Source organism: Microplitis demolitor, chromosome 8, assembly GCF_026212275.2.
Source record: "Microplitis demolitor isolate Queensland-Clemson2020A chromosome 8, iyMicDemo2.1a, whole genome shotgun sequence".
Classification (NCBI taxonomy): domain Eukaryota; kingdom Metazoa; phylum Arthropoda; class Insecta; order Hymenoptera; family Braconidae; genus Microplitis; species Microplitis demolitor.
This window is the reverse complement of record NC_068552.1, coordinates 9,494,209-9,517,374: the sequence shown is the minus strand read 5'-3', so window position 1 is coordinate 9,517,374 and position 23,166 is coordinate 9,494,209. Positions and strand designations below refer to the sequence as shown.

Sequence of the window (23,166 nt, the reverse complement as noted above, 5' to 3'; positions counted from 1 at the left end):
CATAACAAAACTTATATTATTGATTTATAATAATAAGAGCACTAATTTTCAAATTATTTAATAGCACAATTGGAAAAATAACAGACGATATATAAATGCGTTTTGCCTTGTAAACAGCAAATGCACATTGATGCCTGAGTCCGGGTCGGCGAAAATGTGCCGAGAGCTGAAAGAGATTATTTCATGTAGAGGTTGGCAGAATTAAAGGTTTCCGAATATTGAACACAAAACTATAAGAGGGAGTAGCGTATTATGAAAACTTGTATGATAAAGCAGAATCTTATAGAAAATCGGGCAAAGTCTGGAAGATGGTAAAAGAATGTCCAAATAATAGAAGAACAAGAATGCGCAGTAGCCCGCAGCCAAAGCTTTGAAAAATTGATATAGAAAGACGTTAAGCAGCGTCAGCGCATAATTAAAATCAACAAGTCATTAAATACGATGTGGTTTTTGGCACTACACGGGTAAAAGCGGCCATGACAAATAAATTGATTATATCAATCAAAATTATTATAAATAATTCCAGTACTTAATTTTTAATCATCTCGAGCCTTAAAAGTTAAGTTTCTGATTGCACATTGGTAGAGAAAGCCATTCACCATCCCTCTAGCATATACTTTATTATGGCACGGCTGACACAGGCCACGGCAAATTAAATAATTATATCAATAATAATTATCATATATATTTCAAGTATTTAATTACTAATTATCTCGAGCCTTCAGGTAGGTTTCTGATTGCTCATTGGCAGATAAAGCCATTCACCATCACTCTAACTTAGAGTTTATTATGGCACGGCTGACAAGGGCCACGGCAAATTAATTAATTATATCAATAATAATTAGCATATATATTTTTAGTATTTAATTACTGCCCGTGTCAGCCGTGCCATAATAAACTCTAAGTTAGAGTGATGGTGAATGGCTTTATCTGCCAATGAGCAATCAGAAACCTACCTGAAGGCTCGAGATAATTAGTAATTAAATACTTGAAATATATATGATAATTATTATTGATATAATTATTTAATTTGCCGTGGCCTGTGTCAGCCGTGCCATAATAAAGTATATGCTAGAGGGATGGTGAATGGCTTTCTCTACCAATGTGCAATCAGAAACTTAACTTTTAAGGCTCGAGATGATTCAAAATTAAGTACTGGAATTATTCGTAATAATTTTGATTGATATAATTAATTTACTTGTCATGGCCGCTTTTACCCGTGTAGTGCCAAAAACCACATCGTATGTAATGACTTGTTGATTTCAATTATACGCTGACGCTGCTTAACGTCTTTCTATATCAAATTTTCGAAGCTTTGGCTGCGGGCTACTGCGCATTCTGGTTCTTCTGTTATTTAGACAATTTCCTGCCATCTTCGAGACTTTGCCCGACAAAACCCACTGCACTAATTGGGTTAATTTTGATTTCAAATCATCACTTGGGCCCTAATTATCTCGGCAAAATTTTAATATTTAAAATATAAGCATTTTTTTTCTTATTCTTTATAAATGAATCAGTGGAATTTACTTCAAATTAGTGATTATTCACTGGGAACCAGTTATAAGTATACCATTGGTTGAATTAGGCATTTTCCAATGTTGATATAGGAAAATTTACATTGTCAATATAGGAATAATCTCTATGTTACAAAGCGAAATTTACCATGTTAACATGGGAAAAATTCTCATGTTAACAAAGGAATTTTTCCCGTGTAAAATTGGAGAAATTCCCATTTTTTTCTTTTCGTGTAGTCCACGATTACGATATTAACATCGTAAATTTTGCTAGAATTATCTTTCCGTGTACTGTTCCTACTTTTTCCACCATTAACTATTTATTTTAACAATAGTAAGATTGTATTGAATAATTCCAATCTTTCACATGCATACCTGGCTTTCTGAGCCAGCTGCGTACTACTATTCCTCTAAAAATCGGTTTGTCACAACGAAGAAGGGAAAAAGTTTCTAAGCTTACCATCAGCTACCAGGTGTTACTTCAATAATATCGCGAATTTTATTCGGTCACGTGAAGCTCCTGTTTAGTTGTCTGCATTTTTTAAATCAAAAGTTAAATTATAAAATTTTTAATATTAAATTATCAACTATATCTAAAAAAAAAAAAAAATGATTATAATTTTAGTACGCATAATGTCTTTTTAAAATATTTAAGTCTATTATTTGCATATTTTATAGTTTTATTAAATAAGCCTGACAGCTGCACATTTTTTCTTATTATTTTTTAATCTCTTAGACTTATAATTTTGGTGTTCCCAATATTTTATTTCACAAATGTTTTTAAATGACCCCTGGAACAACAACCGGGTTTTCCCAATCTTTTTAAAGTAAACTAAAATGTAAACTTATAATTTATCTTTAAGCATTTCTTTACTGCTTCATAAAATATTTTTATATATTTGTCAAATAGGCCATTGTTCATTAAGTCGAATGGTTTTTTTGCCTAGTTTTAATCTTTTAAAAGTAAAAATTGTAATCTTCCGTGTTTATGACCCGACGATCTTGCTCAGGTACCTCTCTCTCTCGGCCCCGACATTTCACTCCTACGTCACGCCTAACTGAGTCCTGCCCTTCATGGGAGGTCCTCAGTTCCTACTTTCCTAATTATTCTCCAATCACTTTTCTTCATGTCCTTCAATTTCGTTTACTACTCTAAAATTCATCCCTTCCCGGCTTGTTTTTCTAACTTAGTAAGTTTTTGCAATTTATCTCATAAGTTAGTGTTAAGAACAACATTGTAGAAGCAACTGTGTTTCAATTTCTTGTTCATCAGTTTGAAAATAAATTTGTGTCTTAGCATTCAATACCTCGTCGTGCAATTTACTTCTTATATGAACAATACACTTTATATATTGTTATATTCATAAACAATATATAATCATCTCCCTTAACAAAATAGTTACGGGGCAAAACATGGTCCTTCGAGCCGGATATTTTAAAATTAATTTAATATATCCGTATTTAGCTAAAAGTTTTAACGTGAAGCTGTAATTCATCAGTGATCATCGTAGTTAAAATTTATAAAAGTGAGTGCATGTGTATAATCTTCAACACCGTGCCACCGAATCAGTGCAACCTCGCACATCATCCAGCAGAAGCATCTACTCCAGCTCAACCAGCGGCATCTCATTTCCAGTATTCATCGGATGCTGCATATTTACTACAGCGAACATCATTATCGCACTATCGAGGAAGATAAAAGTAAGTCATTTGACCTCCAAATTTAATCCTACTTGTCTTTCCAATTATCCATTTTATATATATATATATCACTTCTATTTCGTGGTTAATCGTAAATAACTGAATCGTGCGTCAATCAAATAATAATCTTAGCAATTTACCCTTATCTATGCTCAATTAAAATAATTCATTTTGATTGGCATTTTGAATTTTAAATTCAGCACTTAAAATCATAAAAGGTGCATACGCATAAATCAGCAGCGTTAATATTTTTAATAAGCTCTCTAGCAGTAATAGCTCAATAAAGTATTAAAAATGACTGAGGAGCAAACTAAAGTGTGGAAAGCGAAGCGCGGAAATGCCAAGCGATCTCTTACCAATTTTGAAAACTTCTTAGGACGTTTTGATCCTTCAAAAGACTTTCCCGCTCTTGAAATACGGTTTAAAGAAATGGAAACAGTTCGTGCAACATTTGAAGGGCTTCAATCAGATCTTGAGTCAGCAATTAGAGAATCTGAAGAACTCAGTGCATATCATACTGAGTTCGAGGAGCAATATTACTCTGTATATTCAACTGCCTCAAATCTTTTAGCTAGTCGTAGAACAAACGAACCGCAATCACCTACTCTTTCTAATGACCTTATCTCCCATGAATCCACCCGTCAAAATCTTGCGTTATCTTCCGTTTCCGGGCAGCAAGTGGAACACCTGCACCGCGAAGCTAACTCGCATATCAATCCAACGCCTCCACCAGCAACGGTGTCGGCAACACCAACTGCGTTACCAACAACAGCTCAACCTATTTTTCAGACACCTTCAAATTCATATTTTAATTCAAACCTTCCTACCATAACTTTACCTACTTTTTATGGTTCTATTGATACTTGGCTAGAGTTTCATGATCTTTTTAATTCGCTCGTCCATGAAGATCCTTCTATACCACCCATTCGTAAGTTATTTTATTTGAAGGGCTGCTTATCGGGAGAAGCAGCCGAAGTCATATCATCAATTGAATCGTCGGCACGAAACTACGAAACTGCATGGAACCTGCTAAAGGAAAGATACGGTGACCGAAAATTTATTCGCGATACGTACATTAAATCTTTAATTAATCTGCCTTGTATTTCTAAAGAATTCTCTACGCGCTCTTTTCTAGATCGACTCCAGAAAAATATCAGAGCCCTTCAGGCATTAGGAGAACCTATTGTATACTGGGATTCTTTTTTAATCGTTTTATTTCGTGATAAATTTAATAATTATTTACGTGAACGATGGGAGGATTTCAGCAATGACATACAAAAGCCTACCCTTAAACAAATGATCAGCTTTTTGAATAGGCGAGCCCAATCCGAAAGTACACCAGCTCAGACGGCTCCTTCTAAGCCAATCAACTCGGGAGATCAATCAAGATCGACAAATTCCCGATCGGATGCGCGCTCTCAAAAGGCGTACATGACTTCTACCTCTTCTATTATGTGTCTCTATTGTAATGAGAATCATTATACTAATCTATGTCCTAAATTTCTTGCCTTAAATCCCTCTCAGCGATTCGAAGCCGCCAAAAAAGGAGGATGGTGTATCAATTGCCTTCGCAAAGGTCATCGTCCACCTCAATGTACCTCCATCAGTTGCCGTAATTGCCAACAAAAACGTCACACTCTTCTGCATTTCGACTCGCGAGCTAATAATAACAAGAATCATAACAATTATCATAATAATCATAACTATGCAAACAGCAATAATAATAACAATGTTAATAATCGTCAAAATCATCAAGGCAACGGATATCAAACCCCAGAGGCTTCACCCTCTAATCTTACAAGCTCTTCCAGCGTGAACATGCACGTGCAGGTCTCATCTGAAGCAGTCCTGGCTACAGCGATCGTCGATATTTTAAACAAAAACGGAATAGTCAAAACTTGCAGAGTATTTTTAGACGCAAGCTCTCAAGCTCATTTTATTACTGAAAGCATAGCAAAGTTCCTAAACCTAGAGCGCAGGACGGTCAATATTTCAGTATCTGGTCTCGATGATATATTAACAAACGTTAATCAGTCTACTTCTGCAACTATAAAATCTCGTCACAATCAATTTCAAAGAAACGTTGAGTTTCTAATTGTACCTCAAATAAGCACGACCATGCCTTCCATTCAAATTAACCAATCTTCACTGGAAATTCCTAAAAATATCCCATTAGCTGACCCAGATTTCTTTAAACCATCTGAAATTGACGCTCTTATTGGTGTCAAACTATTCTATAAGCTTATCAGCATGGGCCAGATGGCATTAAAGGGTCAGCCAGATGCAGTTTTTCAAAAAACTCAGTTAGGATGGATCGTAGCAGGTGAAATAAAAAATCACGTTGCCACTAAACATATAAGTTGTCATCTGGGGCTGCATACATTGTCATCTGATTCTGGTCTTAGCCGCTTCTGGGAGATTGAAGAAATTCCATCATCAAGGATCCTGTCTCCGGAAGAGAAAGCGTGTGAGGAACATTATTCACGTCACACTACTCGGGATGAATCAGGTCGATATATGGTACGGCTTCCCTTTAATGAAAAAATAAAAGATCTTGGGGAATCACATGCTATTGCGCTACGGCGATTTTATTCATTGGAAAGGCGATTCCAGAAAGATCCAAAACTTCAGCGTGAATACTCAGCCTTTTTAAATGAATATCAAAAACTGGGCCATATGTCTCGGCTTTCAGGTCAAGACGACACCTCGGCTGGCTTTTATCTACCTCATCACGCCGTGATAAAGGAAGACAGTTTAACTACGAAAATTCGAGTCGTGTTCGACGGCTCTGCAAAGACATCAACCGGCGTCTCACTAAATGATACTCTTATGGTTGGTCCTAAGTTGCAGGATGATTTATTTGTCATCTTAACTCGTTATCGGTCTCATCTCTATGTGCTCACTGCTGATATGGAAAAAATGTACAGACAAATTCGCGTACATCCTGAAGACGCCGTCTACCAGAAAATTCTCTATCGAGAAAGCGTTCATGCTCCAATTGACACATACATTCTTGAAACTGTCACCTATGGGACAGCATCTGCCTCTCATCTGGCCATTCGGTCTGTACAGCAATTAGCGGAAGATGAAGGTCATCTCTATCCTCTTGCATCTATAGCCCTGAAAAGAGACTTTTATGTTGATGATCTTCTCACCGGGGCCAACACTCTACCTGAAGCGGAAAAATTACGTGATCAGCTACGCGCCTTAGTTAAAAGGGGTGGTTTTCAGCTCCGTAAGTGGGCGTCAAATTATCCAGCTCTCGTATCTGATGGCTCTGAGCATCCAGAAAATACTCACATGGCTCTGGATCCCGAATCTACAATCAAAACTCTGGGAATTTATTGGAATGCACAGGATGATACCCTTTTTTATGACGTCACTCCAATGAATTCAAAAAATCTTACTAAACGAATCATCTTGTCTCAAATCGCAAAATTATTTGACCCTTTGGGTCTATTGGGGCCAGTCATGGTATATGCAAAAATAATAATCCAGCTATGTTGGAAAGCAGGAATTACGTGGGACGAATCAGTGCCTCAAATTATTCACGAGATGTGGTCTGCATATCAAGCTCAACTACCTATGCTGGAAAAATTGCGATTTCCTCGTTGTCTTGTTGCTCCAGATTCGCACAGCATCCAAATTCATGGATTCTGTGATGCCAGCGAGAAGGCATATGGGGCTTGTCTTTATCTGCGCTCAGTAAATCCAAATGGAGTCGCACACGTACAACTAATATGCTCCAAATCCAGAGTCTCTCCAGTAAGCCTGGTCAGTTTGCCCCGCTTGGAGCTATGTAGCGCATATTTGCTTGCAAATTTGTATACCACAGTTTATGAGGCGCTTGCAGCAAAAGTTACGGATGTATATCTGTGGTCTGACTCCACGATCGCATTGCATTGGATTAAAACTGCTCCACATCGACTCAAAACATTTGTAGCTAATCGTGTGGCTGGAATTCAGCGATTGACTGAAAATTGTCATTGGCGGCATCTGTTCTCTCAAGACAATCCTGCGGACCTGGTATCACGTGGACAATTACCCTCCGAATTCGTCTCGAGCTCTATCTGGTCTCATGGCCCTTCCTGTCTGGTACAAGGCCAAGATAGTTGGCCAGAAGGGGCATTGTCTGCAATTACAATACCTGAACTCAAACCTGAGATAAACCATTTGAGTAATTGCTTAGCTCTCAAAATACAAGGATTCCCATTGCTGGAACGTTATAGCTCTCTTCGTAAATTGCAGAGGGTGGTGTCTTACTTGTTGTGGTTCGCGTACAACACAAAGCACAAAAATCTGAGCCGTTCAGGCCCATTGAGTCCTTCCGAGATTTCTACCGCCCACAAACTCATCATAAGGCTCACACAATCCTCATCCTTTTCCCGAGTAATCAATTGTTTGAAAAGAAATTAATCTCTGCCCATATCCAGCAAGTTAATTCCTTTAACTCCATACTTGGATGATACAAAAATCTTAAGGGTTGGTGGCCGCCTTCAGCGGTCTTCTTTGCCCGTAGATCAGTGCCATCCCATCCTTTTACCTGCACATCATCACATAACTCATCTCATTATACGCGAAGAGCATATACGCCTCATGCACGCTGGTGCCCAAGCGACTTTATATTCAATTCGCCAAACTTATTGGCCGTTAGACGCACGAAACACTATAAGAAAAATGATTCATAAGTGCCTGCCCTGTTTTCGTGCAAAACCTCGTCTAGCTAATCACGATCCCGGTCTCTTGCCTGAATATCGCGTCACAGCTGCGCGGCCTTTCCTTAAAACCGGAGTAGATTATTGCGGTCCGTTATATATAAAAGAAAGACGACTTCGTAATCGCAGCAAACTCAAGGTCTATGTAGCCAGCTATGTATGCATGTCCACGAAGGCTGTACACCTAGAGCTGGTTTCCGATCTTACCACGGAAGCTTTTCTCGCCAGTCTCAAGCGCCTGTTTTCTAGAAGGGGAAAGTCTATTAAAATTTTTTCCGATAATGCAACCAATTTTGTAGGTGCTGACCGAGAGTTACAAGCACTATTCGAATCAGCTGAGCACCAAACTCTCCTTAAACAGTATCTCGGTACTGAAGGGATTGCTTGGCATTTTATACCTCCTAGATCTCCTCATTTTGGAGGGCTCTGGGAAGCCGTGGTTAAATCTTTTAAAAGACATTTAATTCGAACTGTTGGAGATACCTTATTGACATACGAGCAGTTAGAGACGTATATAATCGTAATAGAAGCGATATTAAACTCTCGTCCTTTATCCCCTATGTCCTCTGATCCCAATGATCTTTTACCCCTGACCACTGGTCACTTCCTTACTGGTGGTTCATTGACTGGCTATCCGGAGATCGACTTCTCCAGCACTTCATCCAATCGCCTGTCTGCCTGGCAGCATGCACAAAAATTAAAGCAGCATTTTTGGGAACGCTGGCATAAAGAGTATTTGAACAACGTAATCAGCTCACATCACCGATCTGGAAATGACAGTCAACTGAAGGTGGGAATGTTGGTGATGATCCTCGAGGACAACCTACCACCCCTGGCCTGGTCCATAGGTAGAATTACTGCCATTCATCCAGGAGAAGATGGCATCGTACGTGTGGTAACTTTGAAGACTAAGAATGGCGAGTACAAGCGTTGTACTAAGAAGTTATGCCCTTTGCCCCTGGAGTAAAACTGTCATCCTATCTCATTGAACTAGGATCGTTCAAGGGCGGCGGCATGTTTAGTTGTCTGCATTTTTTAAATCAAAAGTTCAATTATAAAATTTTTAATATTAAATTATCAACTATATCTAAAAAAAAAAAAAAAAAAATGATTATAATTTTAGTACGCATAATGTCTTTTTAAAATATTTAAGTCTATTATTTGCATATTTTATAGTTTTATTAAATAAGCCTGACAGCTGCACATTTTTTCTTATTATTTTTTAATCTCTTAGACTTATAATTTTTGTGTTCCCAATATTTTATTTCACAAATGTTTTTAAATGACCCCTGGAACAACAACCGGGTTTTCCCAATCTTTTTAAAGTAAACTAAAATGTAAACTTATAATTTATCTTTAAGCATTTCTTTACTGCTTCATAAAATATTTTTATATATTTGTCAAATAGGCCATTGTTCATTAAGTCGAATGGTTTTTTTGCCTAGTTTTAATCTTTTAAAAGTAAAAATTGTAATCTTCCGTGTTTATGACCCGACGATCTTGCTCAGGTACCTCTCTCTCTCGGCCCCGACATTTCACTCCTACGTCACGCCTAACTGAGTCCTGCCCTTCATGGGAGGTCCTCAGTTCCTACTTTCCTAATTATTCTCCAATCACTTTTCTTCATGTCCTTCAATTTCGTTTACTACTCTAAAATTCATCCCTTCCCGGCTTGTTTTTCTAACTTAGTAAGTTTTTGCAATTTATCTCATAAGTTAGTGTTAAGAACAACATTGTAGAAGCAACTGTGTTTCAATTTCTTGTTCATCAGTTTGAAAATAAATTTGTGTCTTAGCATTCAATACCTCGTCGTGCAATTTACTTATTATATGAACAATACACTTTATATATTGTTATATTCATAAACAATATATAATCATCTCCCTTAACAAACTAGTTACAGGGCAAAACAGCTCCTATTTTATTATTGTAGAAATTCAACTAGAGCGATTTGTGTATTTTCAAGTCAGGTAAAATTACATTTAAAACTATCTATGTAATCACTGTTTTTAATTAGGTCAATCAAATTGTTTCCAGGGATTTTTTCTCTTTCGAAAATTCAATTTTTAAATTAAGTCAATTCTGTTTTTGTAGATTTTATACAATTCAGAAACGTTGTATGCAGATCTCAGTACGCTTGCGTCTGAAAATTACTCAACACTATATTAAACTAAGAGACAGACACGCTTTTTTCAGTCTTATAAGATCAACAGATTCAGTATCATTTAAGAGAGTGAAACAAGTGATTTTCAAATGAACCGTTTTCATAGTTGAAGGTCCAAATAATTAAATAAAATATGTCATTCAATGCGTAAAGTTATTATTTATCGAATGAAATGCTTCCGATTCGGAAATTTCAGTTTATATTAACGGCTTAAGTACACATGTGTGTGAAAAAGAGAATAGGTGGCAAACCCTCTTAAGAACATAATTTATAAGTTTTACTGTGCCAGTTTAATAGCATCCTTTTTTATTAATTTAAAGTGGAAATTATTTTTGTCGTCAATACATCAGGTAAGTGAAATAATTATACAATATGGAGTTACGTTATCGTGATATCAATATGGCGTCGAATTACTGTAATATCAAAAGAACCGACCAGGCGATAACTATTAATTTTATTACGCGAATAATTTTTTTGACGACCAAATATAGTAGACAATACAACAATCGTTATCTAAATAAAAAATACATTTCATTTTAAAGTGATTTAGAAAACGATTACAATTACAATATAATAAAAATGGCCATCCTAAATAGAATGATAACAACAATCATGATGATAGTTGAATAATGAGAAATAATATAAATTAGACTGCTTCAAAAAAATCGACAATTTTTTTTTCTTCATTGTATCGAAAATATTGTTGGAAATGACGAAAAAAAAAATACTGTGAAAGTTTGAGCTCTTAATATTAATATTAACATCTGCTGCATCGCAATTTTCTATTTCCCCTTCAAATAACATGGGAAAATTTATTTTGTAAGCTTTGGAATTACGTAGCTCACGGTGGGACCAATACTTTCGAATGTTCAAGACATGTACCTATGGGAAATTTGACGCTCTACAAAAAAGGTCTCTTATAATTTTTCGATATTTTTATTTTATCAAAAGTTATTCGAAGTTAAAGTTCGATTGACGATAAATTTTTACATTTATTAAATTTTTTAACGCAACCATCAACTTTATTGGAAAATTTTATAAGACATTTTTTGTAGAGCATTTCATTTCCTCTAACTTATCTCGAAGAAAATTTTCGATATTTCTCAAAGGTCATGAGTTATTTACAATCCGCCCATAGTCATATAATAAAATTTAGATGAAATATATGTGAAGCCAAACTATTCGTAACGTGATTGGTCGAAAGCAAAAAAATATATGCAAACGACACAAAAATATACATTAAAATAAATATATGAAAAACGAAACGCGCACACTTGCGCGCAGACGTAAACTAGTACATTGTGAAAAATCGGAAGTGATTTTGGATTTTATTAAAATCTATTCTTTATGTGTACCGTACGTCACTGAGACGGCAAAAGTTTCAGCTCGAAAATTGCGCTGAAACTCTGGTTATCTGGGTTCTTTTTATCCTATCTCTCCTAAAGTACTTGAAAATATGTACAGAAATAAAAATTTGAAAGAAATTCCTGGTCCGGAAAGTTGGATCTGGGATCTTGGTCAAATAGCCACTATTTCTCCGGCTCTTGGGTTCAATATACTTTTACTTTATACCCATGTACAAGTTTAATAATGATTAAATTAATGTTATCGCGTCAGGGTAACAGGGCCGAAATTTCATAAATACTCTTTATTTTTTCAAAAACTGAAATTATATTTGTTTTATCTTTACTAAAGTACTTCAAAATATCTAAGAAACTGAAAATTTGAAAGAAATTCCTGGTCCAGAAAGTCGGATCTGCTCACTGGAACTAATGTACAGCATTTGCTTGGCAACTGGGGTCAATATACTTTTACCTTTTACCCTTGTACAATTTAGTAATGGATGAATTAATGTTATTATTATTTTACCTGCTCACTTAAGCTCTGGATTATAAATTAAATCGAGATCAATCGGATCAGCAGATTGTCTTACGCTGTTTTCGGGACCCGGATTGGGTCTCAATTAAATGAATTAGTTTTTTCGAACTCAACTTCTGAAGAAGAATGGAACTTTTTAATAAATAATTAAACTTAAAAATGTTTTTATTTTAATATCTTTAAGCATATACTTTTTATTTATTTAATTTAATCACATACGCAATAAAATTTTATATTAAAAATTTGAATCAAACTTTAGCAGTTCTATTGTCATCACGTGACAAAAAAAAAACGATTTTTCAAACTTCAAGTATCTACGCTATGAATGTTGTTGCTATTGATCAAGACAACTATCATTGTATTGTATTTTATATCATTTCGTAAATTCTTTGTGTTGCCAGTTCAACGATTTTGATCATAAAAAATATTAAATTCTAAGTGTCGTTATTATTTCAAGTATGGCGTGTTCACAAAAACAGCAATATTCAAATCTTTTGGCATTCTTGCGGGAAAATCAAGATGCTTTCATTCAATCTTCGACCTGGGCATCTAGCGAAATTCTCAAGACCGCGGTTATCCGCGTTTGGGGTCATTATCGTTCAGGGTATCGTCAAGTTTTGCGTTCTTTTTTGCACCACCAACGTTCAAAAATCATCGATGATCTTCGAAACCAGACTCAGTCTCTGGACGTCCAACATCGAAATTCAGTTATTGTCAATAAAATTGCAGACATCGTTAAAAATAATTCAAATAGCATCGATTTTGCTAATTTCAACCGGGCTGTCGCTAAGAAGATCGCTCAGAAACTCTACAACTCCCACCAAGTCAAAAGAAACCGCATTGACCACATATCAACGTTTGTTCGTCGTAATTACGATCAAATTCAAGCCCAAATATCGGTACCGTATATTTGTATTTATATAAGTTGTATAAAACTTTTTTATAATTTCGTTGATGCACTGAAAAAAAGATTTGTTTGAGCCAAAGATATCGTATATTTGGATATGGCCAAATAAATATTTAATTGTGAGAAACATTGTCACGTAACGATTCAAATTATTTAATTTTTATTTAGTCGTAAGTTGAATATTTTAATTTTATATTTGAATTTGAGTCGTTACGCGGGCATTCCGCCATTTCGCCGATGGAGACAGCGATCCGTGCACGGTGCTAGCGCATGCGCGCTGAGTATGAGAGAGCACATGTGTGAATAGATTTTAATTTATGATTTAAAAATACAAATAATTGATTTTTGTAAAATTTAAGTTTTTGTTTATGATTTTGGAATAGTTGGGATGCATAATCTGGCATGACATTATGCCCCAACAATTGTCTATTGTATTATTTTATTTAAACTTGTCATCCGACTAAGGATGTCAGTTTAGTTGAAAATATTGACGGCCGGGTAACGGTAAATCGATACCTCGGCTATAGTTCCAACGTCAATTTGATAAATTTAAAATAATTATTATTTCAGTTACCGGATAAAATAAAAATAGCAATAAGTTATAAATAAATAGTATATATATTTAATTAATTAATCATGTGTCATTCAGGTATTGAAGGATAATTTTTATATTGTATATTTTAATTTAAAATTAGGCCCAAGGCTAATAGAAATAATTATAATAGTAATTAAGGGCGACGGTGGTGCCACGTGCGCGACGACCAACAGGTGGGGAAAAAGGTAATTAAGGCAGAAAGATACGGACTGGCATTGTGCATAGACGCTACTTTTTACTACTCGTATAATTGTGCATTGATCAGTTATTGATAAAGAAATAAAGATAATTATTTAAGTTCACCGGGTGAATTTGTTAAGTATTGGTCAATCCATCCTATTTTGTTGTTATTGGAGATCATAAATTTTGAGTAAGTACTTTGAATTTCTTTCACGGCATATATTTTTCACGTGATAACCTCCCCCGGTAGTTGTTGGTCGCCGCGGCGAGGTAAATTAATTTATTGATAATAGATACTGGATGATAAATGATTTCTATTATAAATAATTATCATTAATTTTTATTGTTGTTTATTATTGGTGGATATATTCTGATATAGTTTGCGCATATTTATGTATATATGAGTTGAGTGCAACGTGGTGAAGCGTTGCCGGTATACATATATATACACTTATAGTATATATATCTATAGAGCGCATACAGTACTTGAGTAAATTCCTCAAGTACTGATATCATCGCTCGGGTGAAAAATTTCCGAATTATTATAATTATTATTTTTATTTAAAATATCTGTATGATATTATTAATTATTATTTGTGTTACTAAAGTAACTAAGTAATTTATTTTTGATTTATTCATTTATGCGTACCCCAGCGGTCAAAATTATTAATGAGATTTTGATTCTGAAATTATAAATTAAGTTATTAAAGAGAAAAATTTATTATTTTGAGTGTGAGTAAGGAAAAATTCCGTATCTTTCTCTCTCTCAAACGTGTTGAGAGATCAAATAAAGTAAAAAGATTGTTATTATTTATTAATTAGTTATATTCAGATGAAATAATTTGTTTCTTTTATTTAATATTAAAATTGAGAATATTTAGCAATTATATTATCTCCATTTTTTTTTTTGACAATTACCAGGTATTATTATTGTTATTGATTTAACCGAATTTAATATTGTGTAAAATTATGATTTTTATATTGTTTATATAAATTAAAACTCGGAAACCAACAGCTGTCGCGGAAAATTTAATATTTATTTTCCCTGGATCTTTTCCTACTGCTTAATTTCCTTCATTTCATCTTTCTGATATTATTTATTATTTGTATGTAATTATTTATTATATAAATTTACTATTTTTCTTTTTCATTATTTAATTTATTTCTCTCGAGTATTTTTCGCTTTGTCACGAGTCACTTGCTCGGATTTTCCCTCGTAAATTTTCCCCCTGAATAATTTTTGTCCGTTTTTGAATAAACGGTCTGGCGCCTGCGTGCACTAACCCAGCCTGAGGAGCTGGTCCAGGTACGACAAGTATTTATCATTTATAATTTAATCATAGTTTAAATCTATTATTTTATTTTAATTCGGTCTCGATATTTATGGTCATTTAATATCGTTTATTATTATTTATTATTATTATTATCATGCGTCGGCGACCTCATACGCTATATTGGGCTATTTCGCGTCTCCGTCGCGAAATTTCAGCATAGTATACCTTATAACATATTATATATTTGAGTAGTTTAATTGCGTGAAATAAGTGATTTATTTGTGTCAAAGAAATGATTTAATTGCTACAAATAAATAAGGTCTTCAAATATATGTATAGTACCTCCAAATTTTAGGTTATTTGTCACAAATTTAATATCTTTACCACAAATAAATGATATATTTCTGTCAAATTGTAAAATGATTTAAATCCTGTTATATTTAGTTGTATCAAATATATTTATTCGTCAACAAGAAATATTTGAAAAAAAGCCACAAATAAATTGATTTATTTGGGAGAAATATTTCTTCTTTTCAGTGTGCTTTTAAAATAACGTTAAATTGTATTTGTAGAATACATCGAATGGACACGGACATGATACATCGGCATTAGTTGCGGAGTTTGATGCTTAACCGTCGTCGAATGAGCAGACAGTGACCCGAGTAGTAGAAGAGCGTGTCGAGAACAAGGTCCCTAGCAAAAAACGACGTCGGACGACCGATATACTGATCGAAGAGTCCAAACGATTCTAACAGACAACTCGTTTAAGAAAGCGTCCTAGAAAACTATAAATTTAAGTGACATTAATTCCATGGCAGTGTTACAATTCAACTCATAACATCTCTACTCAAGGGAAGTTGCTATTTTCCTTGAGTAGAGATGTTGTCAGTAGAATTGTAACACTGCCCATTGCATGTCAAAAAAATATAGTCGTCTACATAAAAGCTTGGGATTTTTTCTCACCACGGTTCGCGAATACTTAACTCTACGCAAAATTTCTTTAGTCAAGTACACAGAAGACATCTATACTCCGTGACAACTTTATTCAATTACAATCAGTGATGCCAGAACGTGGGATTTTTTCACCCCCTCCTGCCGTTACACTCCATGCTATTTAAGCACGGAAAAGGGTAATAAAATCCCACGTTCTGGCATCACTGATTACAATTAATAATATTCATGTTTATGATATGTACACACACGTACACTCACACTTAATTACACTAAAAAAAAAAAAAAAGAAACCTTACACTGAAAGAAAATTATGGGAACTTAAGCTATGCATTACGGAAATAGTTCCCATAGGGTGCGTTCCACTTGACGTTCACAACGCCACGCTCACGTGTATTTAAATAGGGTTTTGAGCGTTTTGAACGCTTAGTGGAACGCACCCATAATGGTATAGGAATTGTACCAATACTATGATAGGGATGGTTTCCATATATTATAGGAACCATCCCTATAACAGTATGGGTACAATTTCTATACCATTATGGAAAACATTTCCATAATGGTATGGGAATAGTTCCTATACTTGTACGGAAACTATTCTCATTATATTATGGGAACTATTCTTTTTTTTTTTTTTTAACATTATATCTGCGATTAACAATATTCAAGAATTCGCGCTTAAAAAGATATGACCTTGAAGTCAGCTGACACCCGTCCGAACGAGTATTATTTTTTAAGGGCGAAAAAATACTAGAATAGTTATTTTGAATACGAGATAGTGAGAAATATAAAAAAAAAAAAAAAAAAAATTGAAGAAATAAATAAATAAATATCCCAAGCGGCACAAAAAAAAAATTGTTGAATTTTTGTTGGATTAAAGGCAACAATTTAGTATAGTGTAACTAATTGTTAACATAAAATTAACTTTATTATGGCACGGCTGACACCGGCAGTAATTAAATACTAAAAATATGTATGATAATTATTATTGATATAATTAATTAATTTGCCGTGGCCCTTGTCAGCCGTGCCATAATAAACTCTATGCTAGAAGGATGGTAAATGGCTTTCTCTGCCAATGTGCAATCAGAAACCTACCTGAAGGCTCGAGATAATTAGTAATTAAACACTAAACATATATATGATAATTATTATCGATATAGTCAATTAATTTGTTAATTTTATGTTAACAATTAGTTACACTATACTAAATTGTTGCCTTTAATCCAACAAAAATTCAACAATTTTTTTTTTGTGCCGCTTGGGATATTTATTTATTTATTTCTTCAATTTTTTTTTTTTTTTTTTTTATATTTCTCACTATCTCGTATTCAAAATAACTATTCTATTATTTTTTCGCCCTTAAAAAATAATACTCGTTCGGACGGGTGTCAGCTGACTTCAAGGTCATATCTTTTTAAGCGCGAATTCTTGAATATTGTTAATCGCAGATATAATGTTAAAAAAAAAAAAAAAGAATAGTTCCCATAATATAATGAGAATAGTTTCCGTACAAGTATAGGAACTATTCCCATACCATTATGGAAATGTTTTCCATAATGGTATAGAAATTGTACCCATACTGTTATAGGGATGGTTCCTATAATATATGGAAACCATCCCTATCATAGTATTGGTACAATTCCTATACCATTATGGGTGCGTTCCACTAAGCGTTCAAAACGCTCAAAACCCTATTTAAATACACGTGAGCGTGGCGTTGTGAACGTCAAGTGGAACGCACCCTATGGGAACTATTTCCGTAATGCATAGCTTAAGTTCCCATAATTTTCTTTCAGTGTAAGGTTTCTTTTTTTTTTTTTTAGTGTAATTAAGTGTGAGTGTACGTGTGTGTACATATCATAAACATGAATATTATTAATTGTAATCAGTGATGCCAGAACGTGGGATTTTATTACCCTTTTCCGTGCTTAAATAGCATGGAGTGTAACGGCAGGAGGGGGTGAAAAAATCCCACGTTCTGGCATCACTGATTGTAATTGAATAAAGTTGTCACGGAGTATAGATGTCTTCTGTGTACTTGACTAAAGAAATTTTGCGTAGAGTTAAGTATTCGCGAACCGTGGTGAGAAAAAATCCCAAGCTTTTATGTAGACGACTATATTTTTTTGACATGCAATGGGCAGTGTTACAATTCTACTGACAACATCTCTACTCAAGGAAAATAGCAACTTCCCTTGAGTAGAGATGTTATGAGTTGAATTGTAACACTGCCATGGAATTAATGTCACTTAAATTTATAGTTTTCTAGGACGCTTTCTTAAACGAGTTGTCTGTTAGAATCGTTTGGACTCTTCGATCAGTATATCGGTCGTCCGACGTCGTTTTTTGCTAGGGACCTTGTTCTCGACACGCTCTTCTACTACTCGGGTCACTGTCTGCTCATTCGACGACGGTTAAGCATCAAACTCCGCAACTAATGCCGATGTATCATGTCCGTGTCCATTCGATGTATTCTACAAATACAATTTAACGTTATTTTAAAAGCACACTGAAAAGAAGAAATATTTCTCCCAAATAAATCAATTTATTTGTGGCTTTTTTTCAAATATTTCTTGTTGACGAATAAATATATTTGATACAACTAAATATAACAGGATTTAAATCATTTTACAATTTGACAGAAATATATCATTTATTTGTGGTAAAGATATTAAATTTGTGACAAATAACCTAAAATTTGGAGGTACTATACATATATTTGAAGACCTTATTTATTTGTAGCAATTAAATCATTTCTTTGACACAAATAAATCACTTATTTCACGCAATTAAACTACTCAAATATATAATATGTTATAAGGTATACTATGCTGAAATTTCGCGACGGAGACGCGAAATAGCCCAATATAGCGTATGAGGTCGCCGACGCATGATAATAATAATAATAAATAATAATAAACGATATTAAATGACCATAAATATCGAGACCGAATTAAAATAAAATAATAGATTTAAACTATGATTAAATTATAAATGATAAATACTTGTCGTACCTGGACCAGCTCCTCAGGCTGGGTTAGTGCACGCAGGCGCCAGACCGTTTATTCAAAAACGGACAAAAATTATTCAGGGGGAAAATTTACGAGGGAAAATCCGAGCAAGTGACTCGTGACAAAGCGAAAAATACTCGAGAGAAATAAATTAAATAATGAAAAAGAAAAATAGTAAATTTATATAATAAATAATTACATACAAATAATAAATAATATCAGAAAGATGAAATGAAGGAAATTAAGCAGTAGGAAAAGATCCAGGGAAAATAAATATTAAATTTTCCGCGACAGCTGTTGGTTTCCGAGTTTTAATTTATATAAACAATATAAAAATCATAATTTTACACAATATTAAATTCGGTTAAATCAATAACAATAATAATACCTGGTAATTGTCAAAAAAAAAAATGGAGATAATATAATTGCTAAATATTCTCAATTTTAATATTAAATAAAAGAAACAAATTATTTCATCTGAATATAACTAATTAATAAATAATAACAATCTTTTTACTTTATTTGATCTCTCAACACGTTTGAGAGAGAGAAAGATACGGAATTTTTCCTTACTCACACTCAAAATAATAAATTTTTCTCTTTAATAACTTAATTTATAATTTCAGAATCAAAATCTCATTAATAATTTTGACCGCTGGGGTACGCATAAATGAATAAATCAAAAATAAATTACTTAGTTACTTTAGTAACACAAATAATAATTAATAATATCATACAGATATTTTAAATAAAAATAATAATTATAATAATTCGGAAATTTTTCACCCGAGCGATGATATCAGTACTTGAGGAATTTACTCAAGTACTGTATGCGCTCTATAGATATATATACTATAAGTGTATATATATGTATACCGGCAACGCTTCACCACGTTGCACTCAACTCATATATACATAAATATGCGCAAACTATATCAGAATATATCCACCAATAATAAACAACAATAAAAATTAATGATAATTATTTATAATAGAAATCATTTATCATCCAGTATCTATTATCAATAAATTAATTTACCTCGCCGCGGCGACCAACAACTACCGGGGGAGGTTATCACGTGAAAAATATATGCCGTGAAAGAAATTCAAAGTACTTACTCAAAATTTATGATCTCCAATAACAACAAAATAGGATGGATTGACCAATACTTAACAAATTCACCCGGTGAACTTAAATAATTATCTTTATTTCTTTATCAATAACTGATCAATGCACAATTATACGAGTAGTAAAAAGTAGCGTCTATGCACAATGCCAGTCCGTATCTTTCTGCCTTAATTACCTTTTTCCCCACCTGTTGGTCGTCGCGCACGTGGCACCACCGTCGCCCTTAATTACTATTATAATTATTTCTATTAGCCTTGGGCCTAATTTTAAATTAAAATATACAATATAAAAATTATCCTTCAATACCTGAATGACACATGATTAATTAATTAAATATATATACTATTTATTTATAACTTATTGCTATTTTTATTTTATCCGGTAACTGAAATAATAATTATTTTAAATTTATCAAATTGACGTTGGAACTATAGCCGAGGTATCGATTTACCGTTACCCGGCCGTCAATATTTTCAACTAAACTGACATCCTTAGTCGGATGACAAGTTTAAATAAAATAATACAATAGACAATTGTTGGGGCATAATGTCATGCCAGATTATGCATCCCAACTATTCCAAAATCATAAACAAAAACTTAAATTTTACAAAAATCAATTATTTGTATTTTTAAATCATAAATTAAAATCTATTCACACATGTGCTCTCTCATACTCAGCGCGCATGCGCTAGCACCGTGCACGGATCGCTGTCTCCATCGGCGAAATGGCGGAATGCCCGCGTAACGACTCAAATTCAAATATAAAATTAAAATATTCAACTTACGACTAAATAAAAATTAAATAATTTGAATCGTTACGTGACAATGTTTCTCACAATTAAATATTTATTTGGCCATATCCAAATATACGATATCTTTGGCTCAAACAAATCTTTTTTTCAGTGCATCAACGAAATTATAAAAAAGTTTTATACAACTTATATAAATACAAATATACGGTACCGATATTTGGGCTTGAATTTGATCGTAATTACGACGAACAAACGTTGATATGTGGTCAATGCGGTTTCTTTTGACTTGGTGGGAGTTGTAGAGTTTCTGAGCGATCTTCTTAGCGACAGCCCGGTTGAAATTAGCAAAATCGATGCTATTTGAATTATTTTTAACGATGTCTGCAATTTTATTGACAATAACTGAATTTCGATGTTGGACGTCCAGAGACTGAGTCTGGTTTCGAAGATCATCGATGATTTTTGAACGTTGGTGGTGCAAAAAAGAACGCAAAACTTGACGATACCCTGAACGATAATGACCCCAAACGCGGATAACCGCGGTCTTGAGAATTTCGCTAGATGCCCAGGTCGAAGATTGAATGAAAGCATCTTGATTTTCCCGCAAGAATGCCAAAAGATTTGAATATTGCTGTTTTTGTGAACACGCCATACTTGAAATAATAACGACACTTAGAATTTAATATTTTTTATGATCAAAATCGTTGAACTGGCAACACAAAGAATTTACGAAATGATATAAAATACAATACAATGATAGTTGTCTTGATCAATAGCAACAACATTCATAGCGTAGATACTTGAAGTTTGAAAAATCGTTTTTTTTTTGTCACGTGATGACAATAGAACTGCTAAAGTTTGATTCAAATTTTTAATATAAAATTTTATTGCGTATGTGATTAAATTAAATAAATAAAAAGTATATGCTTAAAGATATTAAAATAAAAACATTTTTAAGTTTAATTATTTATTAAAAAGTTCCATTCTTCTTCAGAAGTTGAGTTCGAAAAAACTAATTCATTTAATTGAGACCCAATCCGGGTCCCGAAAACAGCGTAAGACAATCTGCTGATCCGATTGATCTCGATTTAATTTATAATCCAGAGCTTAAGTGAGCAGGTAAAATAATAATAACATTAATTCATCCATTACTAAATTGTACAAGGGTAAAAGGTAAAAGTATATTGACCCCAGTTGCCAAGCAAATGCTGTACATTAGTTCCAGTGAGCAGATCCGACTTTCTGGACCAGGAATTTCTTTCAAATTTTCAGTTTCTTAGATATTTTGAAGTACTTTAGTAAAGATAAAACAAATATAATTTCAGTTTTTGAAAAAATAAAGAGTATTTATGAAATTTCGGCCCTGTTACCCTGACGCGATAACATTAATTTAATCATTATTAAACTTGTACATGGGTATAAAGTAAAAGTATATTGAACCCAAGAGCCGGAGAAATAGTGGCTATTTGACCAAGATCCCAGATCCAACTTTCCGGACCAGGAATTTCTTTCAAATTTTTATTTCTGTACATATTTTCAAGTACTTTAGGAGAGATAGGATAAAAAGAACCCAGATAACCAGAGTTTCAGCGCAATTTTCGAGCTGAAACTTTTGCCGTCTCAGTGACGTACGGTACACATAAAGAATAGATTTTAATAAAATCCAAAATCACTTCCGATTTTTCACAATGTACTAGTTTACGTCTGCGCGCAAGTGTGCGCGTTTCGTTTTTCATATATTTATTTTAATGTATATTTTTGTGTCGTTTGCATATATTTTTTTGCTTTCGACCAATCACGTTACGAATAGTTTGGCTTCACATATATTTCATCTAAATTTTATTATATGACTATGGGCGGATTGTAAATAACTCATGACCTTTGAGAAATATCGAAAATTTTCTTCGAGATAAGTTAGAGGAAATGAAATGCTCTACAAAAAATGTCTTATAAAATTTTCCAATAAAGTTGATGGTTGCGTTAAAAAATTTAATAAATGTAAAAATTTATCGTCAATCGAACTTTAACTTCGAATAACTTTTGATAAAATAAAAATATCGAAAAATTATAAGAGACCTTTTTTGTAGAGCGTCAAATTTCCCATAGGTACATGTCTTGAACATTCGAAAGTATTGGTCCCACCGTGAGCTACGTAATTCCAAAGCTTACAAAATAAATTTTCCCATGTTATTTGAAGGGGAAATAGAAAATTGCGATGCAGCAGATGTTAATATTAATATTAAGAGCTCAAACTTTCACAGTATTTTTTTTTTCGTCATTTCCAACAATATTTTCGATACAATGAAGAAAAAAAAATTGTCGATTTTTTTGAAGCAGTCTAATTTATATTATTTCTCATTATTCAACTATCATCATGATTGTTGTTATCATT

General features: G+C 33.6%; 2 protein-coding genes across 2 annotated transcripts; both read left to right on the top strand.

Annotated features, from left to right (window-relative positions):
* The first annotated feature begins 3,509 nt into the window (after positions 1–3,509).
* LOC106693995 (uncharacterized) lies at positions 3,510–7,631 on the top strand. The gene has a single exon (XM_014443801.2). It carries the CDS (start codon positions 3,510–3,512, stop codon positions 7,629–7,631), a length of 4,122 nt encoding a protein of 1,373 aa, XP_014299287.2.
* A 261-nt stretch (positions 7,632–7,892) lies between these two features.
* LOC128668468 (uncharacterized) lies at positions 7,893–8,897 on the top strand. Its single transcript, XM_053741546.1, has one exon. The coding sequence runs from the start codon at positions 7,893–7,895 to the stop codon at positions 8,895–8,897; it is 1,005 nt and encodes a 334-aa protein (XP_053597521.1).
* The last annotated feature ends 14,269 nt before the right edge of the window (positions 8,898–23,166 follow it).